General features: G+C 41.1%; 1 protein-coding gene across 1 annotated transcript; it reads left to right on the forward strand.

The window, feature by feature from the left end:
* Nucleotides 1-2,826: 2,826 nt before the first annotated feature.
* LOC139451914 (calphotin-like) lies at nucleotides 2,827-3,567 on the forward strand. The gene has a single exon (XM_071233200.1). It carries the CDS (start codon nucleotides 2,827-2,829, stop codon nucleotides 3,565-3,567), a length of 741 nt encoding a protein of 246 aa, XP_071089301.1.
* The last annotated feature ends 9,170 nt before the right edge of the window (nucleotides 3,568-12,737 follow it).

The raw sequence follows: 12,737 nt of genomic DNA on the forward strand, positions 1-12,737 counted from the left end.
ACGAACTCCATGTAAACTTTGCAATAGTTTCTGTCAAAAACCTTACAAGACGTGATCTTTAATTGAAAATTTCGGTGAAAAAAATTATCAAAATGAAAATCCAATATGGCCGCATATAAAAAAGATATCCAAAAACGTCTGTACGTTTAAATGAATCAAATTCATGAATCCAGACATGTGACAAAGACAGACCAGGCTCGAACACCTTTAAAAGGTAACTTTAACACTTGCAGAGCAGTACGGACTTTGCAGTTGCTTGAGGTACATCAACATCACTCTGTTTTTCCACTCTGTGCCGAGCCTTCCCTGTCTTGTTTACAAAGTATATTTGGAATGATTGGCTGATAATTAGTAAATAGATGTGATGTGTCTTGTTAATTCGTGTATATGTAGGCCGATACATGAATGCTTATGGGGACAGTTCTGAGTAACCACCGATAGACTAATCACTCCTTGACCAGGCTAGTTGTCGAATCATGGCTTACAGTGACCAGTGACACGGGACGGTAATACGTTTAGGTAACTGTTGTATGGTGCCTTTGAGGCCAAAACGCAGTTACGACAATATCATGTGACATTGACTTGATGAGGTTTTTAGTAGCCATCACTGAGTGTCAAGGTTTTTTAAATTGTCATTGGTAAGGTAGTATTTTTGTGTTCGGAACCAACCCCCTACGTTGGCATGACACGTGTGTAAGCTAGCAATCATGAAGATATAGTAATAGGTTGGCTGAAATGGGTGGTCATGACGGTAAAATGTCTTATTATGGCAGCTGGAGGCATGAGACGTTCTGTTTCAAGGTTGTACAGTAACTTCATTACACATTGAACGCTGAAATGAAGTTCATGTATTTTTGTTATTGGTATTCCTAGGTGCATTGGACTGTTTTATATCTATCTTTGGTATTAGCTTTCCCAATTCGGTGGTATTGTCGTAAAACGGTAAGGGCACATAACTGTCTCATTAAGGTAGGTAGCAGCATGGGACTTTAAACTGTATAGTCCCATTACATATGACATTATTGTCCCTTACCGGAAGGGATATTATTCAACCGGAAATAGGTATGACTTATTATCAAGGTAACAAGAGGAATATGACTCTGGTCTAAAATTGTACCGCATTGGTCATGCGCTTTCCTGACCAGAAACGATGTCATTAGACTTGCAGTGATTTAAGAAGAGCGGAAATGCCCATTGGTTCCTTATTAGTTTACCAAGAGGCAAGGTTCAATAATGTAGTAAGAAGTTGTAGCAGGCATCTTTTTCAACAAAGAGAAAATAATCGAAGGTATTGAAATGGAACTACTGGGAGGAATGTAAAACATATGGAGCCCTTCTTGTTTATATGAGCACATTGGAAGTCTTTTACATCCACATGGTAAAAGCTAAAGCAACAGATTAGTTTTTCAATAGTTAATCACGTTTTTTTCAACATCATCTGTTATGTTGTATGAGATCCCCAATAATTCAAAGTAGGTGGCATTTGGGCACACCTGTGGTTGACATGTTTTTCAACTTCTACTCGAAAGCTAGACATAATACTTTTATGTACGTACAGATGAAATAGGGTTCATTAAACAAATTCCATCAAATTTGATGCTTTATTGACGAACAAAAAAATAATGTAACCGAATCACATAATCAATGTGCATGGTACATGAATGTACAGACATATATATTGCGTATAATATGGTTAGCGATGACATGAGGTTGTTCACATATTTGTGCTTTCAACAATTTCCATAGCATTTACATGTCCATGAGGCATATTTGACCACGTCCATAAGAACAATAGTCACAACAAACCCTACGAGAATACATATACCCACCATACCAATACTGACGGCAGAGGGTCGGTAGTCAGGTATTGATATTTTGGATCGGCGATAGGACGACAATATATTTTTTTCCAGAAGAAGGTGCTTCAACAAGGTCATCATGTCCAGCGTATACAGGCCTCTTACTTTGATGCAGACTTTATGACACATACCTGTGGACATATGATAAGTTAGCTTAACACGATGTGAAGATGAAGGAAAAGACAAGGTAACAAAACCCCTTTCTTGGCCCACTCAATCTGCATAGTTTAAGTAAAGAGAGTGAGTGAGTTTGGTTTTACGCCGCTTTTAGCAATATTCCAGCAATATCACGGCTGGGGACACCAGAAACGGGCTTCACACATTGTACCCATGTCAGGATTCGAACCCGGGTCTTCGGCGTGACGAGCAAACGCTTTAACCACTAGGCTACCCGACCGCCCCTTACGTAAAGAGAAACTCGTTCCGAATATTTATGTGGAAGTTGGCATACGCGTTCATATGAATGAATACCAGACTTTGTTATGTTCACAACTTCCATTTTTGAGACAACACCAAGTATACAGATACAGTTAAAATCTGTAAAACAGGATAGATGTTTTGTTGTGTTTCTGTCTAATATTTGAATGTGAACAAGAGGTTGAGTCCAGAACAGACATAGAACGGGGAATTCAAGAGATTCAGATTCGGCACGTTTTCGGCACGTTTTATTCATTTCTTCGCTCGGTTAATTTCTATTCTTGATCATCTGCATCATGCAAACTTTCAAACCTTCAATCTCATCACACCCCTTTATTTTTAAAAAGATATCCGATACGGTCAAAACGTTAAATAACAAAATTAAAATTAATGCCCAAATTGCCCATAAGTAAACAATACCAATATTATGTCAAGCACGTATGTACAGACGATGATTATCTGCGAATATTTAACATTCAGGTCACAGTGAAGTCGGTAAGTGTTTCTACCTGTGACATGACAATGATGCAATGGTGACAAAACGAGCTCAATGACATCGACGTTGTCAGCACCAGGTGTTGTTATTGATCGTGACGTTGTCGGCGTGGTCACTGTTGTAGCATTGGTAGTGGTAGCAGCAATAGCAGTGGTAGTAGTTGGTGTAGTAGAAGCACCTGCAGCAACGACGGCAGTGACAACATCAGTGGTGGTTGTAAAGCCAGCAGTGGTGGTTGCGCCAGCAGTGGTGGTAGCGTTAGCGGTGGTAGTAGCGTTAGCAGTGGTAGTAGCAGCAGAAATGGTGGTAGTAGCAGCAGAAATGGTGGTAGCGCCAGCAGTGGTGGTAGCGCTTGCAGTGGTTGAAGCGTCAGAAGTGGTGATAGCGCTTTCAGTGGTAGTAGCAGCAGAAATGATAGTAGTAGCAACATTGGTAGTAACCCCAGCTGTGGTAGTAACCACAGTGACAGTAGCAGCAGCAGTTAAGAAAGTGGTAGTTGTTGTGGGAGCAATTGTTGTTGGAGCAGTTGGGGAAGTAACAGCAGTCGTCACAGAAACAGTAATTGCCGCAGACGTAGTGGGAAACGTACTTGCCGTAGCAGTTGAAGTAGAAGCACTAGATGAGACGACAGTAGTAGTGTCGCTTGAGAGTAAAGATGTTTCGGTTGTAGATGCTACGGAAGGGGGCGGTACCGGTGTTGTTGTCGATGATGACGTAGTAGTGTCAGCATCACAAGCGTCGATTGCAAATTCGTCTATATTTTCAGCTGCAGGAGGATGGGTGGAGTTGAAGTAACCTGAACGCATTGAAATTGGATTTCAAACACCAACATAGTAAACATATAATTGAGTGAGGGTGTGAATATCGTTTCATACCGCAGTTAGCATATTCCAGCTGTCACAACATCCTGTAAATATTCGAGTCCTGCGCTATTGATCACAGGCTGATTGCACGAGTAGCTAGCCTCGTTCTGGAACGAAGACATATAAAGACATTTGGATACTTGGACTGTTGACACATTCTCCACCGGATTCATCAAGGGGAAAACGTATTTTTGAATTGCTTACGTTTTCTATCTTGAACGGTAACAGATCACACATTGCTGACTTAGTCTGGTCATTCTGTAATTTAACCTCAAGAAAATTGCAACAGAATATTTTACGAATGTTTCCTTTTAATTGAATGTGTTTGAGTTTGTATTAAAAATTCTACCAAAATCAACCTTCGGGAAAATGGTTAATTCACGCATCAAAAAAGATAAAAACCAACGAGGAGAATATGGTATCTACGGGTCGCCGTACATCAAGAAGAGCTGGCAAAGGGAGATAATTCGTAGTGATCCTGCTAGTGCCTTGGAAAATCTTCAGAAAAAAACAACTATAACGGAGCCGTATTATTTCATGGTAAGTTAACAAATACATATTTATTTAAAAATGTAATTAATAATGATGAAAATAATAGCAGTTGGCTTCCAATATACTTCTAACATGCCAATCAAGCATAAATTGTGTAGCGTCGTCTGCTATGTAACTACGGCCGCACCAGCAGAGAACATGTGTGTTAAACACGACTGATAACCATATTCCTGTCTTTTATAAATTCATCCAACATTGTTACAGTTATTAGAAACATAATTATGTGAAAAATTATATCGAAAAGTGGACCCTCCTTGATAAAATAAAAAATGTATGGAAGCCCATGAGTGACATGATGTATAATCATTTGCGTAATGCGTACGTAATTTGCAATTCATTAAATTCATTACGTTTTACAACCAATCTTGACAATATTGATATCGGAACAAGTTACCTATTTCTAAAACACCCGATATTGACATTTCTCGTCTTGAGTGCATTTGTTTTACTGTTTAAAGTCACAAAATTAACTCTTTTAACCGGCTTGTAACTTTTTTTTGTCTGGGAAATTGGTGGAAATATATAAGAATTTAAACAACTTAATTCTCTTTTGGCACGATGCTGTAAGACATTTTTCTACTTTCAGAATTACGGCTACCATTCTGGAACGGCATGATCTCAGACAACAGCGCCAGTTTGTAGCAGGAGTAGACCAAATACTGTCCCCAAAGATTGTTTGGAATACAGCGAGGCACTTGTGTGTTTATTCGCCGAAGGCCCGGGTTTGATTCCCCACATGGGTGCAATGCGTGAAGCCCATTTCTGGTGTCCCTCGGGGCAATCTCATTAAAATCAAATCTTTGTACTCGCTACCGCCAAACAAAGATCTGAGGACATCCCATTAGGGGTCGCGTCAGAACGACCTTTCATCCGACCAATCAGAGCGTCGCTTACCAGATTATGAAAGTGACAGTCGGAACGTGTTTTCTAATCATGCAACCACGAAATATCTAACACGGGGTATTCCGAAAGACAGTTACGGGTTTTATGATTATATCCATACAATCTAGGCCATCTATAAGCCATTCCAGAGTGTTCTTCTTATCAATTTTACTTTTTTTAATCGAGGATACGTCAAAATATGTTTCGAAACGTAGTCGCCAGTTTGAAACTAGTGTCGTAAAGCTCGAGAAAGCTGCCTTCTGATTGACTAATGTCGATTTCTTGTCAGTCATTTCATTCGTCGGTCAAAATTCGAGAAAGGTCGTTCTGACGTGACCCGTAATGGAATGTCCTCAGATCTTTGTTAAGCGGTAGCGAGAACTAAGATCTGATTTTAATGAGATTGCTCTCGGGGGCACGGGTGGCCCAATCGTCTAAGGCGCCGCGATTCGCTGCCCAGAGTTGCGTCCCTTGGGCACCCCAGAAACCTATGATTGTGGGTTCGAATCTCGGTTCGCCCCGATTACGTTTCTAGGTTTGTCAGCACCATACCCGTGCTCGTGGGTTTCACCGAAGAGGTAAACGTCTAAGACCTGTATCACTTCGGGCTTTCCTTCCACATTAAGCTGACACACCGTGATATAACTGGAATATTGCTAAAAGCGGCGTAAAACCATACTCACTCACTCACTTGAGCGTTTGCCATATTGCTCTGCTATGCAATAGTCTATGATTATCTTGTACTTATACTAAAATTGAATAGATTCGCTCACTAAAACAAATGAATATATAGTCAGTATAGTCTGTGTTCACTCAGCGTATCAGCGACAGTAATAGATAACCGGCTGACGTGAGTTTCGCCGGGGCCCCTTTCACCAGAACAGACTATAGTCGGCCAACTACCCATGCGTTACCAAGTTCCAGTTCTTTATGATATTAACATATTTATTTCCATAAAGTGGAGGGATTGGCAAACAAGCAAATTTTACTTATCTGAATGCCTCTCCCAAACATGTTACACATACAAATTACAATGTATTAAAGTGATATGAGAAATAGCATACATGATATAATTGACATTAAAGATGATTATTGTTCTGTAAGTGTTTTATTACTGGATTATCTTTCGAAACTACAGCCATGTTATATTATTTACATCTAGCGCAACAACATCACAGTATCATTTATACTTGCTGTAAAAGGCGACTGTGCTTGTCGTTAAAGGCGACTACTAACGGGATCGGGTGGTCAGACTCGCTGACTTGGTTGATGCATGTCATCGATCCCAATTGCGCTGATCGCTGCTCATGGTATCAATCACTGGATTGTCTGGTCCAGACTCGATTATTTACTGGCCGCCGTCATATAGCTGCAATATCGCTGAGTGCTGCATTAGACAACAGACAAACAAACAAATAGTACGCCCCCGCCACACACACACACACACACACACACACACACACACACACTAACACCCCTACTTCGCCTAAAGATTAGGGAATTTATACTGATTTACAAATGAAGCTTCTTCAAATTGCTATTACCGTATATCAAGAGTATATTATCAAGGACATATTTACAGACGATGTAGACCATGTATGTATATTTTAAATCGTACTGTCAGTGAGTGTTTCTACCTGTGACATGGCAGGCTCCCTGCAATGCTACCAGAACGATATTACATCTACTTTCTTCATACCCGATGTTGTAGGAAGAGGTTAGCGCTCTCCTCAAGGGTGTAATGGACTTTCAACGCTCGACCGTTAGACGAGAACGTTGAATTCCTTATCACCGTGGATGATGTACCAGCCGACTTGCCGGGTCGTCACGTAAATAACAGCTTGCCGGAACAATGGACAAAACGCACTCTAGTGGTATCACTGAATGGAGTGAGTGATGTTCAACGCTTCTGTCAGCAATATTCCAGCGATATCGCCGAGTCTGGGTCAACAAAACCAGTATTTGGTATAATAAGCTACGTTCAACGCTGTCGGGGATATATCACTGAGCCCAACCACCAATTTTGTCGCATCCTATGACAAATAAAGAATGTGCTTGGAAATAGTCTAACCCGTTGCCCCGCGCTGTAATATCACTCAACTTTTAATCAATTTGTTAACATGGTATACGGAATATAATAAATATGTGTTGTAAGTGAACAGACAACTATTAAACAGAAAGATATGAAAGTTCAGGTTTTTCATCGCTGCCTGTTACTGATCGACTCTGGACCAGGCAAACCAGTGACTGAGGATGCAACGAGGCATGCTATTGGGGTAAGATGACATGCAAGCAGAGTTACAGCCTGACCACCCGATCCATATTGTAGCATTGAGGTGGCCTCAGTTTTCGTTTATCATGACACAATTACCACCGTATTAAATCGTACCTCTATGACATCGTTTCAGTGAAACTGTTGTTCGATAAGGTGATGTGACAGGAGGCGGCCCTGGAGGGGATTGTAGATAGATGTGGCATGTACCACTAGAATACTTGAAAGCGACACAAGTATTGTCCTCCCCATCTCGCAGCCGGCAATCCCGCTTGCATTTTGACTGCGTGAAATTGGTCGTGATTTTGATGTATTTAGAGACATCTGCATCACGTTTCTTAAACCAGCATTTCACTGCAAAAGTAAATGAGAAGATTGCATGTATTGTATTGAAATGCCAGTGCCTACTATTTGAAGAAGAGTCCAAAAAATATTGAAGTAACAATTTTCATGAAACATAATAATTGCAAAACAAATGTTGACACCAAGGGTGGACAAGACAAACCAGTGTCTGGGCGCATTAGAACGATCAACAAAATCGGGTCAATTGATACTCTGTCCCCGACCCAGTTACTGTCCATCGTCAACCTTTGTTGAGCACGAGCGCGGCCCCCGGCCCAGTTACTGTCCATCGTCAACCTTTGCTGAGCACGAGCGCGGCCCCCGACCCAGTTACTGTCCACCGTCAACATTTGCTGAGCAAGAGCGCGGCCCCGACCCAATTACTGTCGATCTGGAGCGCAGGCGCCAATCTACCTGCCGTCAACATTGCCATGGACGAGCGCGGACACCAACCAATTAATACACACCGTCAAGCTTGCCGAGCACGAGCACAACCACCAACGTACCTTGGATCTACCATCAACCTTGCCGAGCACGAGCACGGACACAAATCATCTTACCATCCACTGTCAACCTTGTCGAGCGAATATCAACCTTCCTACTACCCTACAAAGTACGAGCGCGGACACGGCACTACCCACTATCACCGTCAACCTTGCAAAGCACGGTCGCCGTCACCAACCTACCTACTATCCACTGTCAGCCTCGCCGAGCACGAGCGCGGCCACAAAGGTACCTAGTATTCACCGTCAACCTCACTTAGCACGAGCGCAGACACCAATCTACCTTCTATCTACCGTCAACATTGCCAAGCACGATCGCGGCCACCAACTCATGAATACGCATCGTCAACCTTGCCGAGTACGAGCGCAGCTACCAACGTGCCGAGTATTCACCGTCAAGCTTATCAAGCTCGAGTGCGGCCATCAAACCACGTACTATCCATCAACCTTACCCATCAGTGCCGTCAACCTTGCTCAGAGCGAGGGCGGGCATGAACCAACCTACAATCTACCGTCTACCTTAATCGCCAACCCACCTTCTACTTAGGGCCACGAACATCCACCATATGTACCCACATACATTTTTTGAAAAAAAAGAAGTTTTCAAAACAGTTATTCTGTAGTTTTCTATCACACATACCGTTTTGCTGACATACTGTTTGATACTGTACGCTGCATGAACTAGTCCTGAACGTCCCGGATGTTGACAGCCTCACACAGTGATCGGTATCCTTGTCATCTGGCTCTGACGAAGACCACGGTCTGAAGGAACCGAGCGCCGTGCAGTCCTGCCACTGGTACTTTACCTCATCGTGGTCTCTTTGTTTCATGTCATACAGACCCATCCACATGTCATAGTTTCTGCAATAATATATATACAATCGGTCAGTAAATAAAAATGTTAAGAACCATTCCCACATTTTATACATTCCCAACTTCGAGGTATCGGTTGGAAATATCTACCCGTGATATTGACCTCATTTTTATAAATTTCTAAGTTGGCATCGATACTTCATGGGTAGTTGGGGTTCATGGGTTTGTTGTTTAACACCACACTCCGCAACATTCCAACTATTTTACGGCGGTCTGTAAACAATAGCGGCTGGACAAGATAATCCAATGATTGACGCATTGAGCATATATCTACACAATTAGGGTATGATGACATGCATCATCCAAGCTAGCGGGTATATCACTATGTAAAAAATCAAATGTGTTTCGTCAGAAAATAAATACAGGATACGATCTAAGGAAACTTGCTATTTTAAATGGAAATATCTAATACTTTTTTTTAGGTGTATTTTAATCATTGACTTCTGAAAAGTTGAAAGGCTTTCCAAATCGCACGTGCACACGTGCTGGCGAAACGTCATTTGCATTTAAAACACAACTAACGAATGTTGACATAAATCAATGTACGGTTATGACTTCTGACTTACACCTGTACCTGGAAGCAATAGAGTGTACAAAATATACTTACAATTTTCCATTTTTCATCCATCTTTGAACCAATTTCAAGAATTCAACACTATCTCTTCCCGATTCAATTTTCAACATGCTGAACCCGGAACTGCTGCAAGCATCTTGAACTTCATTCCACGATCGAATTCCGGGATACAGGGTGTATATATGGCCATGAGAAGCAACCCACAGTACGTCCCCTGGTACAACATAGTACACTATGTAACTGAATGTTTACCATACATATTAACCACACAAAGCGAGACATATTAAATGTTACCGGGGTTATCTATTACCTTTGTAACGTAGCTGTAATATACACAAAAAGTCAGATTAACGAATCATACTCTATTGAATCATAGTATGCACATAAATACAAATGTACTGGTGTTTAAATGCCAATGAGCTCAATATGGACCACATGGGTTTTCCGCTGATTGGGTTTAAACTGAAATTTGAAACAAACTGAACAAAATTAATTTCAAATTGTACCAGCAATTCTGTTTTCCGTCCACAAATACATTTTCCTTGTTATTTCCATTCCCCAGATGTACATGTACAATAGTTTACCCAAATACGCAATATAACGTCATCATGCCATCTGATCTATCTGGACATCTGGCTTGTTGACTATTTAATCTGTAAAGTTGAGTACGTTTCATCATCATAATTATTGTTAATCTTCAGTTATCGATGCATTTAAATGATAACGGATACTTTTGTCATGTTTTATCGTAAACAATAATGCCACATATCACAATAGTTGCTAATGTATAATTATTATTCAAATTGAAATGTTATTGTCTTGTAATGAACAGTACATACTAACTTTTTGATTGGCAGTCTAGAAGATGGTGAGTAAATACGAAAACATACAACTTTATGGATAACAACTTCCGATTTATTGCATTTTGGAACCTTTCTATCCAGATTATTGCACCGCTATCAAGCTGCAGTACATACACTGTAAATAGTGAACACATATTATGGTCAGTAACTCAGCAAATATATGACTTCGTTGAAAGATTTAAAATGTAAAATGTCACTGTACGGCTCTGTACTTCTCGCTGACCATAACAGCTTCACGACACGTTGTATTATTCGAGTGAGTGAGTGAGTGAGTTGGGTTTAACGCCACTTTCAACAGTATTCCAGTTATATCACGGCGTGTCAGCTTAATGTGGGAGGGAAGTCCGAGGTTATGTATGTTTCAGACGTTTGCCACTTCGGTGAAACCCACGAGCACGGGTATGGTGCTGACAAACCTAGAAACATAAACGGGGCGAACCGGGATTCGAACCCACAATCATAGGTTTTTGGCGTGCCTAAGGGACGCAACTCTGCACAGCGAATCGCTGCGCCTTGGACGACTGGGCCACCCGTGCCCCCTGTATTATTCGAAATTGAACGCCCTACATGTACTTCTTCACTACCGATAATTATACAGTGTTGACAGTAAAGAAATGTTTGCTGATGGATAACGCAAAAATTGTATGTTTATATTGATAAAAACTTAATGCAGTTATATTATGCATTTATTCGTGTTTACCGTACAGTCGTTGAAGTTTATCATGCAGTTTCTCATGTGTATCGTGCACTGGCTTTTGGGAGAACAAAAACGTGGAACAGAGAAGTACATGTAGGAACGTACAATGCACATTATGGGTAAGTAGTAAACGACTTTGGAAAAGTGTATCTTTGTCATGTTGACCCAATTGCTTTCAAACAATATTTGAATGCTAGTTATTGGAGATAATTTAAATAAGATAACATGTGGGCCTATAAAACTGTACCTTCATATGCGAAAAACGCCATCAATACAAAACAGATCCTTGAAAACATCTTCCTGAAACAGAATTGCAAATAACATAAAGAAACACCATTATTGTATATACATTTCACAATAATTGTCACAATTATTGTCGTAACGGGTCTAAATGTAATGCAGTAGGGGCCAGGCATCTGGGGGCGCCTACTACGTTGAGCAAAGTAGCGTCCTTTAGACGTGTCTGGATCATTGTTGGAATCCCTGTTTCAACCAAATGTTCCCTGGATGTACTGCATGAAACAGAATTCTACCATGACATTGAAGAATGTTTGATTCTGATTGGTTAAAAGATGTTTCTTTTTGAAACGGAAGCCTCTTTTAAACATCTTAAGCCTTTTCACACAAAACACATGCGTATGAATAAATCAATAGCCTATGGTTGTCGTAGAGGTGACTAACGGGATCGAGTGGTCAGGCTCGATAACTTGGTTGATGCATGTCATCGATCCCAATTGTGTGGATCGATGCTCATGATATTAATCACTGGATTGTCTGGTTCAGACTCGACTATTTACAGACCGCCGTCATATAGGTGGACTATTGCTGAGTGTGGCGTTAAACAACAACCCAACCCAACTAACACCAATAGCCTACATATTGATTCATATAAAATGGCTGTCGATAACTGTATACCATACTGATATTTCCTCTTTTAGACGCTCGGTCTCAAATATAAGCCAGGTCTCTAATACAGGCTGGGTCTGGTGAAATTAATAGAGGTCCAAGTTTCTAACAAAGGAAGTATGGTAAGCTTGATTTAGAATGTTCTTAGCTACGATTTTGAAGTTCTATGCCTTCTTGTGATCGATATTTATTGCCATCACCGTCAACCACAAACGTTAGGATTTGGCAGGAGGGGATTTGAAAGTCCATCGGAAAACACTCCTCCCTTCAAAAGGCCACTCACAAATGTCCCCACATCACTGAAGTCACAGCACGGACCCTTGATCATAACAGCTTGATGAAATTCATTTCAGGACACGCACAATTAAACAAAACATACCGAACCACTGCCAGGGCCACATTGTCCTTGATATCTTACAACCCTCGTGTCAAAATGCGGGTTGTGTGCAGCCTGAAAATGGCTGTTCAGTCATACTCTCTGCAGTTCCGTTGCCAATGACATTGGCTCATCTGCGGGCTCATTCCCATTAAATCTACAGGTTAATGTTGAACCACATCATAGTTCGGTGTTTTTTGGCTTCGCGCAACTTGTCAGAGGCACGGAGAATGTAAACAACAATATTGGCAGCCAATTGTGG

Source organism: Haliotis cracherodii, unplaced genomic scaffold, assembly GCF_022045235.1.
Source record: "Haliotis cracherodii isolate W230 unplaced genomic scaffold, xgHalCrac1.p SCAF_9, whole genome shotgun sequence".
Lineage (NCBI taxonomy): Eukaryota > Metazoa > Mollusca > Gastropoda > Lepetellida > Haliotidae > Haliotis > Haliotis cracherodii.